At 42.7% G+C, this 18762-nt stretch overlaps 1 protein-coding gene across 9 annotated transcripts in view; it reads left to right on the top strand.

The window, feature by feature from the left end:
• LOC140191242 (GEM-interacting protein-like) overlaps window positions 1-12607 on the top strand; it is a 120726-nt gene extending 108119 nt beyond the window's left edge. For all 9 annotated transcript variants that reach the window (XM_072248457.1, XM_072248451.1, XM_072248453.1 and 6 more), the window contains 5 exons: window positions 348-485; window positions 1449-1669; window positions 3708-3996; window positions 6908-7028; window positions 11047-12607. In XM_072248457.1, the coding sequence (XP_072104558.1) occupies window positions 348-485; window positions 1449-1669; window positions 3708-3996; window positions 6908-7028; window positions 11047-11879 (1602 nt within the window). In that variant the 3' untranslated portion in view covers window positions 11880-12607. The remainder of the gene's footprint in view (window positions 1-347; window positions 486-1448; window positions 1670-3707; window positions 3997-6907; window positions 7029-11046) is intronic.
• Window positions 12608-18762: the final 6155 nt, after the last annotated feature.

The raw sequence follows: 18762 nt of genomic DNA, 5'->3' as shown, positions 1-18762 counted from the left end.
TCTGGGCATCACTGGCATTTATGCTTGTTCACAATTCCCACTGAGCCATCTCCTTGAACACCAGTGCTCTTTCTGGTGAGGGTATACCTACAGTGCTGTTGGGGAATGACTTGCCGCATTGAAACCTTACGGCAGTGAAAGGCCAGCAGTATGTTTCCAAGTCTGTCTCGTGTGAGGTTTGGAAAGCTAAATGCAGGTGCGAGTGTTCCCTTGCACCCAAATTACCGTCATGTCCCACAACCCCCTTGCGTCACACTCTTGCATCACTTCAGGTTTAATTTGTCCTTCGATAATTTTTAATTGGATATCAAACTGTGGTCTAATGCTTAATAATCTCCATATTACAGGGCATCTATCGAATAAATGGTTCAAAGATGCGCATCGCCAAACTGCGTCAGTCCTTTGAAAACGGGAGGGGCCTCACTGACATGTCTGAAAACTCGCCTCATGATATTACAAACTTGTTGACCCTGTACCTTCGAGAGGTGAGTTGAAGGTCTGCACACCTGTTCAGTCTGCAGCTGTCTCTAAGGAAATGCTTATATTTAATTGTAGTCACAACCTGCTGCCACAATAGGTCAGTGACCCATGTACACTAGTCGATAGTTGGTTGTGATGATCATTTTGCTGATATGAACAAGCTCACTCACATGCATGGCCCAAACCTTGACAATGTGGTGCTTTCTGATGTTATAAATGGTATAACATCAGGAATCTGCAGTGCAGTTTTCAGTGAAATGGTGAATTATCCCATGCCATTTATTGTGTGATACAGTGTCCTGCCTCGTTCCTGTCCATTTGTTCAATAAATACTTTTGGAAACTTGAGGTGGAAGATTGATAACAAGTAGTTTGAATTTATTTAAACCTGAGGCTGAATAGTGAACAAACTGCTCGAGGAATATACAAGAATTTAGATACTCTTAAGCAAAAGCAAATAACAAAGAAAAACTAAGGTTGGCCCAACACAACAGCAAAAGGGGAAAAATTGTTGAAATTCCACAATTCGGAATAAATGGGTTGAAATTGGGAATCCACGTACACACAATTATTCGTACCAAGACAAGTGGAGCCAGAAAATCCCAAATGCATCTCAGGAAAGCACAGAGATGTTACACACAAAGTCAACTGATTTCCAGTGTATCTTGATTCTCCGTCTCCTAAATGGGTTTGTCAGCTCTCCGGAAACTGCTAGCAGAAGTTGGGATTAGGATAAATTATGATTGTTTGCTGAATACTGCACTTGATAATCTGCTGACAGTCCTGCTTTCTGCTTCCCACCCATGAGCACAGAAATCAGTAGTGTAGTAATTTGACTACATTTCACATTAAATGTTGTCATGTGACTATACTGCTGGTGTCTGTCCTGGTGGGTGGGTAACACAAAGCAAATTTTTCAGTAATGCCCTTCTGGATTTTAAATATGCCTTTCTATTTTATTACTTAAAGCTCCCAGAACCCATTGTTCTCTTCAGCCTCTATGATGTTTTCATGAAGTTCGCCAAAGAGTTACACCAGGTCTATGAAGAGCTGAAGGAATGTCAGACAAAGGAGATACCCACAGCGACTGATAAAGTACAGCATCTCATCCTGCAGGCCAAGGTCTTGCTGCAGAATCTTCCAGTTTCCAACTACAACACTCTGGAGCACCTTATCGGCCATCTCTGCAGGTAGGCCTAACACTGACATATATTTCAATATATATGTGGAATGAAAAGGAGAACTGTGGCTCTGATGTGAGAAGATCAAAAACCGACAATTCCAGTCCCACCATGGAAAATGGGTTGGGTCACTAATATCTTTGAGAGACGATAACCTGTGTAAACTCTGCAAGGATTCAAACTCAGAATGTAGAACAGGTCAGATGTCTTGAGGTGATAAATATGGACTTGCAAATGTGTTTGGTTCTGTTAACTAAAGCTGTTGGCAAACAGCTTCCATGGTTTCTAATGATCACTTGTCCACCGTGGCACAACATGCGGGCTGAAGTTGGTGCTGCCCCCCACCACCACCCCAGTACTCACTTGGCAGAACAATGGACGGGGTCTGGACTTACGTATATATTTTTTTTTTGAATGATTATGTTACTGATATCCCATACGCACTTGCTACCTGATGCACCATCAATAACTCCAAAAGACTGGCAGTAGAGTAAATACTGAAAGGCTTTTATTAGCAGTAAAATGTGACCTCCATCATGCTCAGTATCTGTCCTGGACTGAGAGGAGGAGCAATGGCGCAATCGCCTTTATTCAGGGATCTGTGGGAGGAACCACAGGGGCAATCAGCAGAGGGGCATGTGCAGACAGGTAACCCAGTTACAACATATATATGGTTTACCACACTACCTTGCATGTACGAGGACTCGGCCTTAAGCCACAGTGTTGCCTGACTACAGCTGCCGGAAAAGAGGTGTCGAAACCGGTGCGGCACAGTGTTCAGGATGGTGCTGCCCCCCACCCCAGTGTTCGCTCGGGCAGAAGACAAGCTCTGTTGTGGTTGTCTGTAAATTTCAGTGGTGTTGGATGGCTTGAGTTTGGACTCTTTTATTTAGTGGCTATATCTTTCTATCTTATACATGCTGTGTGTGCTTTGTGCTGTGTGTGACTGTTGTTACTGTGTTTTGTACCTTGGCCCTGGAGTAACACTGTTTCGTTTGGCGGTATTCGTAAGTTTTTATACATGGTTGAATGACAAATAAATTTGAATTGAATTGAACGATTTAATTAGCAATCAAAATTAATGTTAACTTGTGTCTGTGGATCGGGACAAGGAGATATTAACATATGGTTGCCAAGCTCTGTTCCTTAAGTACTACCTTGACTATACGTCCACTTCATTGGGCTAGTGAAGGACAATGAGAAGTGAGAGTGTGAAATTTGTATCAAGACAAAGCATGCCTCTCTCTTCAGAGAGAAAGAAATAATGCAAGCCTTTGCTTGACAGGGTGTTTCCCCATTCACCAATTCCAAGTCAGAACTGTGTGAATGCTAATGTCAGTGAGGTAAAGGATTCCTTTCTGGCTCACAACTTTGAACTAGAGGTAACCCATGGAAGCTTATTAGCTGAAACCCTATTCACTGGTAGAGAAGTTTCTTTGTGATACTGTAACCTGTGTGGAAATGAGCGACAGGTGTTTGATGTTACTTGAGAATCTGTTTCGAGAAGTCAATCTCGTGTTGCTCTACGACCCTCTTAGAAATTGGACACCAACCCTAATTGCATCACCGACCTGTTATTGGGGTGGTACGACGCCATTACAGCACCAGGTTAGTAGGTCACAGGATGTGATTATGTAGCACAGGCTTACTGGGCCAGAAGGGCCTGTTACTGTGTTGTATCTCTAAATAAGTAAACAGGTTTGTCCTGTTTTTGTGTGAATATCACTCTGGAGGAACATTGTATCATTCCTTAATACATGGATTTCTAAATGGCAATAAACAAGGACTGAGTGTCCTCATAATCTAATCTAAGTCATTGGTCTGTTTGGATTCCCAGCTAAAGCCCATCAAGCGAAAGCCCTCTGCAGTTTCTGAAATAGTTCAAGGAGATTAATGGAATTTGTAGAAGCAGTCGATGAGCATGGAGCTAGGGAGTTAAATGTTGCTATTGTTTGGGTCAGGACTTTACCACAGTGAGATACACTTATGTGGAGGTAAGGGCTTGTAAATCTTTGTAGCTGCAAGGTTAATCTCTTTTCTTTTACAGAGTGGCAGAACGATGTGAAGAAAACAAAATGTCTTCAAATAATTTGGGAATAATCTTTGGCCCCACACTAATTCGATCTCAGGCTCCAGAAGATGCGGTTTCCCTGGTGAACTCTGGTTACCAGGCTCAAGTTGTAGATTTTCTAATCATGTACTACTATCAAATATTTGAGCCTAAGCAAGATCTCAGTTCTTGGACTCCAGCAACGAGTAACTCTCCAATGGAACCTACCGCAAACAGAGTGGGTGAGGACCTGAATTCAGCAAAAGACAGGAGCCAATCCATAGAGGTACAGATGTGCATAATTATTCCAAGAAGTGCAATAAATATAAATAAGATTGGCTTATATGTACAGACTGCTTGAACATGCATATAAGCTAATCTGTTTACTTATGTTAATTGTATTGTTTAGGCTTATTGTGTTTATTTATGCTGCACTAGATCCGGAGTGGCAATCATTTCGTTCTCCTTTATACTTGAGTACTGAAGAATGACAGTGAACAATCTTGAATCTTTAAAACTGTAAAATGGATGAAGTGGCAAAGATCACAGTTAGTAGCACATTAGATACACACAATACCCCATGTTTCATGGCGAGACAAAGGTTCTGGTCTGGTTATTGATATTCACAAATAAAAATCAAAGCATGCAAGGCCTGCTGATCTTAGTACAGTATTCGAGGATGTGCTATCTGGGTAAATAAGAGTGATCATATATGGGAGAGTAACTGCTGAGGTAAAGTTTTCAGAAAATGATATATAAGGGTATATAACAAGAGTCAGAGAATAATCAATGGAAAACTTCAATGCACTTATAGACTGAGTAAATTAAATTGACAGCAATAGTATTTAATCTAGTATTGTACACTGAGAAAAAATATTAATTTTGTAGTTTAATCTTGTATAAAAATATAAAGAGTTAAGGCACAACAACGCCTCTATCACCTCAGACGGTTGAGGAAGTTTGGTATGGGCCCCCAAATCCTAAGAACTTTCTACAGGGGCACAATTGAGAGCATCCTGACTGGCTGCATCACTGCCTGGTATGGGAACTGTACCTCCCTTAATCGCAGGATTCTGCAGAGAGTGGTGCGGACAGCCCAGCGCATCTGTAGATGTAAACTTCCCACAATTCAGGACATTTTCAAAGACAGGTCTGTAAAAAGGGCCCAAAGGATCATTGGAGACCTGAGTCACCCCAACCACAAACTGTTTCAACTGCTACCATCCAGGAAGTGGTACTGCAGCATAAAAGCCAGGACCAACAGGCTCCAGGACAGCTTCTTCCACCAGGGCATCAGACTGATTAACTCACGCTGATTTGAGTGTATTCTATGTTACATTGACTGTTCTATTTATTATAAATTGTTATAAATTACTACGATTGCACATTTTGACGGAGATGTAAAGATTTTTACTCCTCGTGTATGTGAAGGATGTAAGAAGTAAAGTCAATTCAATAGTTAAGGAAGTATAAATCTTGTAGTTAAGGAGTATTTTAGGGAAGACAGATCACGATATGATGTGTAAGCTCCATGGTCATAATTCTAAAAGTAATGAAAGGCACAAGTTGGTGTGGTAGATTTGGAAATTACTTTAAAGTGTATGACATTAAACCATGGCCAATGTTTAATGGGTAAATACATAGTTTTACAACTAAAATTAATGTCCTGGAGGCACAAAAACTCAGAAGTGGTCCAACCATGAGCAGTTTTAGATAGCATTAAATCAAAAGAAAAAGCCAGAGGCTTGCTGAGAAGAACTTTAAAACTGAGAAAATATCAGAATTCAGCAGAGCATCAATACAGGAGCAGAAGAAAATAAGTAGATGAGCAAGAAAACAAAATATTGTAGGTTTTTAAAACTTTAAACAAACAAATTTAAGTGACAATCTTCCACAGATTTGGGTCAGAAGAAATCACACTGAGGAAGGTAGTTAGCATATTTTACCTGCCTTCACAGAAAATAAGGAAAAACAAATCAGGGTAACATCAAGTCTTGAAAAGTAAGGTCATTGAAGTTAGTTAGCGTTGCTTTTTTAGAAAAAAAAAAGTACTACTGGACAAATTAATGGCACTGTAACCCTCAGGATCCAAGTGCTGCTGGTGGTGAATCTTCAAAATCTCCAAACTGAAAGAAAACAGGTGCAGTCCTTCCATATAAGAGAAGAGGGAGAAATGGGAAATTAGTAAGCAGGTAGCAAGAAGCTTGAGGTCAAACACCAAGTATATTCAAAACAAATTCAAAGTTCAAAGTACGTTTATCATCCAAGTATGTATAACTTATACAACCTTGAGATTCGTCTCCTTTCAAGCAGCCACAAAACAAAACAAAATTTTTAAAAACCGGCAAGTACCCAATGTGCAGAGAGGGGGGGGGAAAGAAAACAAATTGTGCAAACAATAAAAGTAGGCAAATAACATTTAGAACAAAAGTGAGTGCTGAGGCACGAAGCCCGAAGCAGCCGGAACAGACCCAAAGCCCACATATTGATGGATCATTCAATAACGACAGGATTTAGGGTCATAGGTTTAGTGTTAAGACCAAGGTTGTTTTTTTTTAAAAAACTTAACGGCAGAGTAGACGCAAAGGCCAAATGACTTACTCCTGCTTCTATTTCATATTTTCCATTGTGTTCTTTTTTTAAATCCAGATGGCGCTTTTTTTTAAAATAAATACTTAAGCTAAATAAAATTAAAACTTTCTTAACAAGTCAGCCAGTCAGATAGGTATAATCTATCCCCAAGCAATTTGTTTTTTGTTTGTAAAGTCTGGCCAGTGTGCAAGAGCTTAAGGAAGCAATAGAGGCAGAACCTCTGCACAGCATGGAGGAAGATCTTATGATCAGAGATACCTCAAGATGCTAAAAAACTACCTCATGTGTCTGCAAAAAAAAAGGTTGCAATATTCTTCCAGCATTCCTTCTCATGGCTAGGATCTGTATTTCCAGCAGGAGTTACTATCCTAGTCTTGGTTGGATTTTCCTACCACTTACTGAAATCATGATTATTGACATTCAGTCAATGAATTCCATTGCAATCCCAGCAGGAAAATTAATTTGGCACATGTTGGGGGTTGAAATTAGAACCTGGACTATACAACTCCCTAACTAGGGGCGGGGAGAGTGCAGAATGAGTGTTAAGGGAGTCTTACCAAACAATTGTACCACTTCCCATGTTTACTTGTTTTTTTTTACTGCAGAGCCTGGTTCTGAAGCGACATTCAAGTGAAGGATATGTGTCAGACAGATCTTCATCAAATGAAGCACTCGATGACACACAAGACCAGCGAAGAGTCAGCTCGGATAGCTGTGAGATGGCAGGTGAGTAATGTGGCCCGCTTAAAATTAGCAACATCACGTGCTGTTTTTCCACCTCTTCTCAGGGTGTCGCAGTGGGTTTGAAGCTGGAATGGAGATGACTCTGCTTAGAAATAGTCAAGGGCTGGAGGTGTCACATTTAAGCATCAAAGGATGAAACAGTTCTGGTGATGGCAAGTTGCTCTCCAATAGAGTGAGGGCATGTTGGAAAAATGTCTCAAATGGGAAGCTCGAAGGGTACCTAAAAATAATGACTGGCTGCTCTTTCTCCCAAATAAATGTTGTACTGTTCTGAGATACCAGAATGGCAAATGAAATTTGCTTCATAGCACCACAGTCAAGTACTGTATATGTAACTTTGTTATGAGCATAGGATCATGTTAAATATCTGAAAAGACACATTCAGAATTAAATACTGACATTAAAACAAGAACTATAACCATAATATCTGTTATAACATTGAAAACGTTAACAGAATAATAATGATGATCAGTATTTAAAAATGGACTAGGGAAGAGCAATGGCGGGGGGAGTAAGATGATTGAGACTTTATCGCTTTTGGAATAAAGCGGTTGATCTACAGGTGAAGAAGGACTTCAGCAGGAACCAGAACAGTGCAGGACAAAGTGAATGAATGCAGTCCAGCTTCCTGTTTGTAGTTATCCCCAGGATCCTCCTTTCCACTAGCCCACTCTTCCCCTGACTGAATCTTTCCTACTTGACCTCAAATCCATTCTACTCTGTCCCTCACACCTTCTCACTTTGGCCGTTCACCACCAACCCATCCCTAAATAATCTCCCTTTTGAAAATTGCCTCTCTAGAATTCAATACCCCCCAAGAAAAACAAGAAATACACAGTAACTTTTAAGATACTGAGCTGAGCAGTGTACAGGAACAGGAAGAATGCAAATCCATGACTTAAGGTAGATAGGAAGACATGGCCACCATGACGGCTTGGTGCGTCAGAATTCAGAGATCAGTTTATAGTCATCTGAAAGGGGTCTGTACATCCTCCCTGTGGAATGCGTGAGCTTTTCCTGGGCACTCCGGCTACCTCCCACAGTCCGAAGATGTACTAGGTAGGTTAATTGATCATTGTAAACTTTACTGTGATTAGGTTAGGGTTAATTCAAGGCTGGCGGGGTTTGCTGGGAAGACGCAGCTTGAAGGGTTTATTCTGTGCTGTATTGCTAAATAAATAAATAACTACATAATAAAATATATAAATAAATGGATAAAAATTAAAATAAATAAAATATAGCATAATTAATGACTTACCAATAAAGTAGGAAGATCATGTTGGAACTATATGCTTCACCAGTTTGGTCAGAGTACTTGACTTTATACTTTATTGTCGCCAAACAATTGATACTAGAATGTACAATCATCACAGCGATATTTGATTCTGTGCTTCCCGCTCCCTGGATTACAAATCGATAGTAGATATTAAAAATCTAAATTATAAATCATAAATGGAAAGTAAGGTAGTGCAAAAAAAAACGAGAGGCAGGTCCGGATATTTGGAGGGTACGGCCCAGATCCAGATCAGGATCCGTTCAGCAGTCTTATCACAGTTGGAAAGAAGCTGTTCCCAAATCTGGCCATACGAGTCTTCAAGCTCCTGAGCCTTCTCCCGGAGGGAAGAGGGGCGAAAAGTGTGTTGGCTGGGTGGCTCGTGTCCTTGATTATCCTGGCAGCACTGCTCTGACAGCGTGCGGTGTAAAGTGAGACCACGGACGGAAGCAACACACATAAAAGTTGCTAGTGAACGCAGCAGGCCTGGCAGCATCTCTAGGAAGAGGTACAGTCGACGTTTCAGGCGGAAGATTGGTTTGTGTGATGTGCTGTGCTGTGTTCATAATCTTCTGCAGCTTCTTCCAGTCTTGGACAGGACAACTTCCATACCAGGTTATGATGCTCCCTAGAAGAATGCTTTCTACGTGCATCTATAAAAATTAGTGAGGGTTTTAGGGAACAGGCCAAATTTCTTTAGTTTTCTCAGGAAGTAAAGGCGCTGGTGGGCCTTCTTGGCAGTGGACTCTGCTTGGTTGGACCAAGTCAGGTCATTTGTGATATTGAGCCCGAGGAACTTAAAGCTCACGACTTGTGTCTATGAGTAAACTATAGAGACAAGAAGTACTGCAGATGCTGGAAACCCAGAGCAATACACTCAATGTGCTGGAGGAGCTCAGGAGGTCAGGCAGCATCTCTGGATGGGAAAAAGTAGTTAATGTTTTGGGCCAAGACCCTTCGGCAGGTTAAATCACATACGACAGGCTTGACATAACAGAAGGGTGCAGAGAAATCTGAAAGACAAAGCATGGACTGGACAATTGCAGTAGTGGGGACAAACTGACCAGGCTGAAGTGGTTTTCTTTAGAACTGAAAAGATTGAGGTAACAAAGTGGAGAGAGCTCAGTGGTGTGAATAGAAAGGATTGACTTCCCTTGGCAGACAGGAAAAAAAAATCAGAAAACTGGGAGGTACTCAGCAGATCAAGCAACATCTGCAGGAAAAGAAACTGAATTAACATTTCAAGTTGATACTTTTCACAACTGGCAAGTGCAAAAGCATCTGTTTCAGTTTGCAGGAGGAATGGATAGAACAATGTAATGTGTATGTGAGCCTCAGACACTGCTGACACCTTCTCGGCAAAGACGATCATCACAGCAGCAGGGTAAATAGAAAGAGTAGATGAAGGCGGTCGGGAGAAAATTCAAACTAAAATGTAGTTCAGGGTGATCACTAGAAACCTAAAACAAATGCTGAAACTATTCAAGCTCCTGTGGAGAGAGAAACCTCTGGTTCAGTCCTGACCTTGGGTGCGGTCTATGAGCAGTTTGCAAATTCCTGCTGTGAAATAACAGCATGAGCTTCCGCGAGGTGCTCCAGTCTGCTCACTCTTCTCATAAATGTGCCGGTAGTTTAAGTGTCAACTACACTAAATAACTTCTTCTTTAGTGTGGACACGTTGTAAAGGAATTGAAAACTTGCAAGGGTAAAGGGAACTAAGGGAAATACTCAGAACTGACATGGACCCAATATTCTGAATGCCTTCATCCCAGATCAGAATAAGTAACAGACTCTTAAAGGCTGAAACATGCCGAGATGGAACATGGGGTTATTGCTCCATGAGCTTAAATTGGAGAAGACAGTCATAGATCAGAATTGCATGAAGAATTAAAGGTGGAAACTGAAAATTTCTTGTTGCTCTCATTCAATATGCTCTATATACACTGCAGGCAAATTAGTGGTGATCATCAGTTTTTGATATAGCAATGTGTAATCATAGTTGACATCTCATCGATCACAACCTTAACATCCTTGTTTTCTGATTTTTTGCAATTCTGACAAAAGGCCATTGACCTGAAATATTAACCATGCCTCTCCCCAAGTATTCCTGACTGCAATACCTCCAAGTTAGCTTTCTCAAGTTTCCAATAACTTAAGTTTTTTGCTTCTCAATAATTGGGGACACTTAACAGGAATGGAGGGGGGAGGTCAGGAAAAAAAATGTTTCCTCAGCAAAGATCTAACTGCCTGCTCATCTAGTAAAAGTAAAACATCTTTCATTGCCTAGAGGACCACTTGATTACCTGTCACCCTAAGTAGGATTAACTTACAGCCCATTTTAGTCCAATGAATCAAACATGGTCTGCCCGTCATCTGGTTCTCCCTCCGTAGACGCTGCCTGGCCTGTTGCAGTTTAATGATTTTATTATAGATTTTCAGGACCTGCATTCTTTATTGTTTGCCGCTTTCCTGCCATTAATTTATGATTCCACCAGCATAGAAAAGGGCAATTGATAAAGAAAACTACAGAAACTGCTCACATTAATGATGTTCGGGTCTGTCTGAATGATAGCAGGATAGGAGGAGGCCAATCGGCCCCTTGGGTCTATGGCAGTCCCAGAGTAATTCCTAGTACCGTTCAGTGACTTCGCTCTCATTCCCCAAGTCTGGGACTCTCTCCCACACATGGTGCATTGATTCTTTTTCCATATCTTCCTTCTGCTGCAGGCCTGCTGGACAGACTGCGAGCTGGCTCAGACGATACACACTCTCTGGACGGCCAGGATGCGGAATGCGACGGCGGCGCTGACTGCTCCCCGCGAAGCACCTTCAACCGGCAGCCCGGCAAATACCAGCGGTACGGTCAAGCCAAGACCCGGCCCGTCATCCCAAGGCCGTCGGCCCTTCCCATCATCACGGCCAACATGCCGGCGACGGCAGAGTCACCCGACTCGGCGGCAGCCGATGGCGGGGCGGCGGCCGCAGACCCCGAGAGGCGGGCACGGGCCAAAACCAGCAGCTCCAGCCGCAGCTCGTCACCAGACAGCGGCACGCTGCGACGTACCGGTGGCAAGCACAAGCGGTTTGAGATGACGGTGGGGACGGCTCGCTTGGTCTCCAAACTGCAGGAAAGGCGACGAGTGGAGAACACCGAGGTGGCTGGATTCCCGTCAACGCCTGATGGAGGCCAGGGCTCGGTGTCAACGGCACATCTGGGGGACCTTGAAACAGAGCACGCGCAGCACGCGGCCACCGCAAATGACAATAATGGCAGCGCCCAACAGGGGAGCCTCGGAGCAGAGTGGCCGCAGCACGTGGCCGAAAAGGCCGAAGAAACCGACCAGCTGGGGCACCTCAACACGGAGCAGGGCCAGCACCCAGACCCGCCGGGGCGCCCCGAGATGGAGCACGCGGGCGCCGAACTGAACACGAACCAGTCAAACAACACCTCGAGCGAGCAGGCGCTGACACAGGGCAGGGACCGGCGGGACGTGGCGAGGATGCTACACGTGCTGCGTCACAGGCAGCACCTCGAGGACAGGAAGGCTTATTTCGTGTGATTGGCGGGGCAGTGACGGCGCACTGGTGTCAGCTGACCCGCAGTGTGGTCTAACCTCTGACCCCATCAAAATGAACAGTTAAGCAAGAGAGTGGGAGCAGACGGAAATAGGCCACAAGATGGACGACCCAAGCATTGTGAAGTGGGACAAGTATATATTTTGCAAATGTTCTCCTATACAGAGAGACACATATATTTTGTTATAATTGTGGTTCCTTATGACATTTTTATATATAATAGACATTCCTCGCTGTGATAAAGACTGCTAAATAACTATGGGTTGATATCCAGTTAATTCAGTGTAACACTGGTGGGATCTCCACTCATTGTGTATTTTGGAGGATCATGGTCAAAGTAGCTGGCTGAGAACAGATCTCCAGAATCCTAACATAGTATGATATTCAGAGCAGGTGAGCCAAAGGGCATGATGGTGCCAATTTATTTCTCTGCACACTCAGGTTGGAGGAGCAACACCTTACATTCTGTCTGGTAGCCTCCAACCTGATGGCATGAACATCAATTTCTTGAACTTCCGATAATGCCCCTACCCCTCTCCATCACCTTATCTGCCTATCACCTCCCTCTGGTGCTCCTCTCCCTTTTCCTTCATCCACAGCCTTCTGTCCTCTCATATCAGATTCCCCCTTCTCTAGTCCTGTATCTCTTTCATCAATCAACTTCCCAGCTCTTTACTTCACCTCATTCCCCCCCCCCCACCACTCCCAGTTTCACCTATCACCTTGTGGTTCTTCCTCCCCTCTTCCCACTTCCTTACTCTGACTCATCTCTTTTTCCAGTCCCGATGAAGGGTTTCGGCCCGTAACATCCACTGGTTTCTTTTCCACAGGTGCTGCTGGCCTGCTGAGTTCCTCCAGCATTCTGTGTGTGTTGCAAATGTGGTTGAAGGGTAAATACAGGTCAGGACAGTGAGCAGAATCCTTCTTGCAGTGAGGTGATTAGAGGATAAAAAAACTGATTTATCAGATAGCACCTCCAGCATTGCAGCAATTGGTCAAGTAGCAATGTAGAATTTTGTGCTCAAATCCCTTGAGTGGGAATTAAACTCACAAATTCCTCTTTCAGTGAGAGAGTTACTAACTGAGCGTTCAAATGACTATGTCATAAAATCCACTTCTTGTGTTCTAAAGGAATTATGGGTGATCCTTGGTTTGGGAGTTTTGAGGGTCTCCGTGAAAGAGAAGATCTAGGTTGCTATTTAAAAAAAAAAAAAAAATTGCTTCTCTATGGTGCTCTGCCCTGTCCAATAGAAACATAACTTTTGAAAGAGCTGGTAACTTCTGAATTGGAACTGGATTTAAAGATCCAGAGATTGCTCAAGCTTTCCCCCAGAAGCACAGAAACCACTTTTAGAAATATCTTGAATCTGGCTCAATAGCTAGGCTTCAAACTGCCACTGAACTTCTGAATAAGTCTAAAAGGAATGGGAACATAACAGGATATAGAAACAGGAGTAGGACAATTAACCCTCCATCCCCCCCCCCCCCACTATTTAATGAGATCATGGCTGGTCTTTAACTCACCACCAGCCTTCTGTAATAACCTCCTTGTCTCATGATTCCCTTAATATCTAAAACTCTGAGTTACTGGGTGTCACCAAGACAATATCTCTGTTGTCTTCAGTACAGTCTTCGAAAGATTCATGAACTTCTGAGAGATGAGACTGAGTTATCCCTTCTTCTGCACTGGACATTTGGAGAAACATCTCAGCATTCACCCTGTCACCCCTTGTATGTTTCATAGATTTGTACCGGAGAGAAATGGACTCTTCGACTTGTGTTATCATGTGTGTACGTAGAGAACTTCATTTCCCAGTGGGCAATGTGGGCAGTTCATCGCGGAACCAGAAGGGACAATCGTGAGCTGGCACGTGTGCTGGTTGAACAGTGTTGAGAATAAAATATGCTAGTGTTTACTCACACCAGGTTTGTCTTTATTAAGAACAAATATAACATGGTGTCAGAGGTCAGTATGAGATTTAAATTTTCTACATGTAATTGGCGAAGATGCTTTGGACATCAATAACAGCTTTCAAATTGATGTGATAGCCTTTACATTGGACACTCTGATGACAAGATATGAGTATTTTGTCCCAAGTAAAAACATCACATTTGAGATATTTTTTTTCCCTGTAATCAAAAACAAGGTGTTAGCTTTGACCAATACTTAGCTGAGCTTCAAACGCTGATTAAGTCCTGTGAGTTTGGAGATTTGAGAAACTTACTAGTTAGAGACAATATAGTTTGTGGAATCCCAGGTAATGTTCTCAGAGAAAGATTGTTTCACAAAAAAGATTTGACACTGGAAGAGGCTGTGGATATGCGTAGGCCAGCAGAGACCACACAAGCACAAGCTAAGGAGCTGCACAGGGCCAACACAACAGTGCATTCTGTAAAGACAGAGGGGCAGAGCATACGGTGTTTCCCAAAGCAAAGAGGAAGGCTCAAACAGCAAATGTGGAAGTAGGCACATCCCAAAGACGTGTCCTACTTAAGAAATTCTTGCAATAATGTGGAAGGAAAATTCATTTTGCAAAGTGCTGCAAAAGTGGGGCTATCGAGGGAAAGGTGCACATGGTTGCTGAGGAAGCCTTTGTGGATTCTCTACAGACTTCTGGTGCTGGTAATAACAGAATGGGTCATTCCAGTGACTGTGAATGAGACAGTGATTCTATTCAAGCGTGACACCGGAGCCCAGGTGAATCTGTTATCCGTGGATGACTACAATACTCTCAGAATAAAGAGCAACATTTATCTGGTGAAGTTAAAATTGACAGGCTATACAGGAGAGGTCATTCCAGTTAAAGGGAGTTGTATAGTGACCTTCAAGCACAAGCAGCACCTAAAGGCACAGCTGTCGATGGTAGAAAACCCAAGTACAGCCAGTATTAGGTCTGAGTGCATGTGTGGTGAAAAGAGTTATTGCAGTGGCTTCGCAGTCCAAATATGAGCACACTTTACTCATGAAAGAGTACGTAGATGTCTTTGAGGGGCTCGGATGCTTACCTGGTATACACAAGATCCATGTAGATGAGACAGTTGCTACTGCTGTCCATGCATGCAGGAAAGTTCCACTTGCACTTAGAGGCAAACTTAAACAAGAACTAGCATGGACGGAACGGGTAGGTGTCATGCAGGAAGTTGAGGAACCAGCAGACTGGGTGAGCTCACGGGTCATTGTGCAAAAGAAAAGTGGAGCATTGCAGATATGTCTAGACCCAAGAGGTTTCAATAAAGTCATCAAGAAAGAGCATTTTAAGTTGCCAACGCAGGAAGAGATTACGTGCTGGTTTGCAGGAGCCAAGTGGTTTAGGAAATTTGACTAGATTTTGGCAGATGAAGCTTGATGAGGCAAGTTCAAGACCATGCGCTTTTAACATACCATAGAGAAGATAGCACGTTCTTCAACCACTGTGTGGGATCCTGTACACACCAGAAGTCTACTATAAAACCATCCACATAATCTTTGTAGGCATACCTGGTGTTGAGACCATGATAGATGACTTTATCGTCTAAGAACATGATGCACAACTGAGAAAGGTGATTGACATGACACGGAATGTCAGTTTGAAACTAAATAAAGAGAAATGTGAGCTTGGTGTTAGGGGGACACTGATTTTCATTGGAGATGTCATTCTGAAGAGGGAGTGAAGCCAGACCCAAGAAAGACGTCAGCCATTGAAAACATGGAGAGGCTCCAAAACAAAGAGGAGGTGAGACATTTCTTGGGGATGGTGACTTACCTGGCTAAGTTCATGACTCGACTGTGTCAGCACCACCTAAGTCACTCCTTGAGCAGTGAACTGAGTGGATTTGGTCTCATTCAAGATTCTGTCCAGAACGCTCATAAGTGTTGTTACTGTCCCTGTCTGGCAGCTCATTCCAAATACAAACTAATCAAAAAATTTCCATTATTTAAAATTTCTTCCTCTCATCTTAAATCTATGCCCTGGAGTTTTATACATCCCTACAATAAGGACAGTGTATGGCTTTTTACCCTATCTATGCCTCTCATAATTTTATATATACCTCTTTTGTCACCTCTCTGCTCTTCAGTCTAAGGTTCAGCCTATCTAATCTCTCCTAAGAATTTAAGCCCTCTAATCCAGCCAACATCCTTGTGAATCTTTTCTGCATTTTTTCTAGCTTAACTACATCCTTCCTGGAATGAAGAGACTAGAATTTCACACAATGCCCAAAGGGCAACCAAAACCAATTTACAAAGTATATTTGTTATCAAAGAATGTATAAACTATGCAACCATGAGATTTTGTTTGCTTACAAAGCAGGAAACCTGAAAGAACTCAATTAAACAAAATAATAAAGACCAACATCCTATGCGCAGAGAAAGAGGGAAAAAAACACAGATCCTGCAAACAATAGAAGGGAGCACAGCTTTCCAAACCAAATTGAGTCCTTAGATCTGAATCCTTGCAGTGGGTTCAAGCCTTGGTGTCAGCTCATCATACTGGTGTGGGGGTATTGCCACAAAGCACAGCAGCTGGGGCAGCCTCGCCTCAGCGTCGTGGAAGGAGGAGTGAACATTGTAGGAGAGCGAGCAAAACCAGCCTGACTCTTGCCTCCAGTCCTGACACCCTGCATTTTCAGTCTACCCGGACCAGTGTTTAAATTGTCCAAACAGCGGGTCGTGCCTCACATTAGGACCCAGGCCTAGACCACAGCACCCAACCCAAAGCCATTCTCAACCTCTCCAAATTTGCTCAGCATTTAGACCAATCCAACCTCGCGCTGGGTTAGTTGGATGGGATTGCAACTCCTCTGCATCGACGACTTCTCTTTGAATCGCTCACTCCAACTCCACCTGCGTTGATTTTGTTCATCCTTTGAACTGACTTTGCCTTCGCTCACCTCTTCATTGTTTGTGATGATGGTTTACTACAATTTACTTAAGAAAAGGTGTTGTTAATATTTTTTTAGTTGAGTTTCTTGCCTCGCAAGCTACCAGTAAACTGTCGGTCACCTTCAGTTGCACCATCTTAAACTGGAAATCAATGCCTTCTTCAACTTGAACATGACATCCCAACACTTCTACTCCATGCCTCAGCCAATGACAGCAAGCCCGTGAAACTACCTGTGTTGTTACTTGCAGGAACTTTCTACCCAAAGGTGTCTCTGTTCAACATCACTCTCCATTCATATAGACTTCATATCTTATTCATATCTGAATTAAATTCCATCTGCCTCAGGCCATCTGCCTACTGTTCACTGTACCATCAACTTTGGTGTCCTCTGTAAATGCTCAAATCGTGTCATATATATTCATATCCACATCATGAATACATATGATAAATAATGGAGGACCAAGCACTGATCCCTCCGCTGCACCACTGGTCCCAGTCTTCCAGTCTGAAAAACAAGCCACGTCCTACCACCTCCAATTTGTATCCAATTGACTAGCTCATCCTGGATCCCATGGTCTAACCTTTTGGACCAGAAAAGTCTACCATGCTGGACTATGTCAAAAGCCCTTCTAAGATCCATCTGAGACAATGTCTACTGCCCTGAGCTCATCAGTCCTCTGGTCAGCTCGGAGGGCAAAAGAAAAAGCTAAAACAAATTCTGGAAATAAGATTTCCCATACCTACAGCCATTCTGTTTATCCCTAATACATTCTGGCATTTTGAAATGCAAGTAACTCCTGAACCTTAGAGACACCTTCCAAAAACTATCCCACCACTGATATAAGGCTCACTGGCTTGCATCATTAGTCATGACTTTAGCTATCACCAAGTCTTCTCGTACCTTACTTACGGTTAACTCAATACGATCTCAACAAGCTTACCTCTCATTCTTCTCTGCTCCAACAAATCGAGACCCACCCTGTCCAACTTTCCTTCATCTCAAAAACCAACCCAGTGATTCTCCTTGGCACTCCTTCCAATTCAACCACACCCTTCCTTAAACAAGGAGACCAAAACTGTATAAGGTACTCCAGGTGCAATCTTACCAGTGTTCTGGAAAGTTGTATCAAAACTCTCCAAGGTTTCTACTTTAATATCTCTTGAAATAAATGCCCACATTCCATTAACTGATTTAGTGACCTCAAGGCTGCATGGTTCCATTTTGCTCAATAATCTCTTGTGAAGCATCTTATTGAAGCCCCTCTGAAAGCCCAAGCACACCATATCAAATGGCATGTCCTATCCATTCTGACAGTTACAACCTCAAATGCTAATGGATTTTTAAATATAGTTTCCCTTTTATAAACCCATGTTTGCTCAGCAAGACCCTGTACTTTCCTCATGCCCTGTTGACACTGTCATGCAGTATATTCCAGCAAGTTCCCTGTTGTGGTATCAAGATAATTGATCTTTATCCCATTTTCCCAGTCCAAAATAAGACAAGAGGCAATATGACCAAATGGAGAAATGTCACCACAAAGCTGTATCCATGGAAACCATGATCACACCATTATAACATTATGACATGCAACATTTGCTCTCTGACAGAGCATTGAACAGGTTGGGAGATGAAATTACAATTGATTACAGATATATTGCCTCCAACTCATACCAAAGATTGTCAGGTCAGCTTATATGTCACTGTAGACCCACATGGAGGTATTTGACTTACAATAGCCCAGTGAAATGTCTTAGCCATGTCTTCGGTTGTGCAATGAACAGCCAAGATTAACTTTCCATTGATATTCACAAGCAAAGAATGTATTGTATAAAATATTCAGATAAATTATCTCACCAATTCCCATAAACCTCCATGTATGTAAAAGCCTAGAGCAGGGACAGCATGGTGGTCATTATGTACACTTCCCATTGACCAGTCCTTAAGCTGTAGCCCGCTATATGCATTATAATTCAAGTGTTTGCCCAGATGCCGTTTAAAATTCAA

This window comes from Mobula birostris, chromosome 32, assembly GCF_030028105.1.
Source record: "Mobula birostris isolate sMobBir1 chromosome 32, sMobBir1.hap1, whole genome shotgun sequence".
Classification (NCBI taxonomy): Eukaryota; Metazoa; Chordata; class Chondrichthyes; order Myliobatiformes; family Myliobatidae; genus Mobula; species Mobula birostris.
This window is presented reverse-complemented; position numbering and strand designations above follow the sequence as displayed.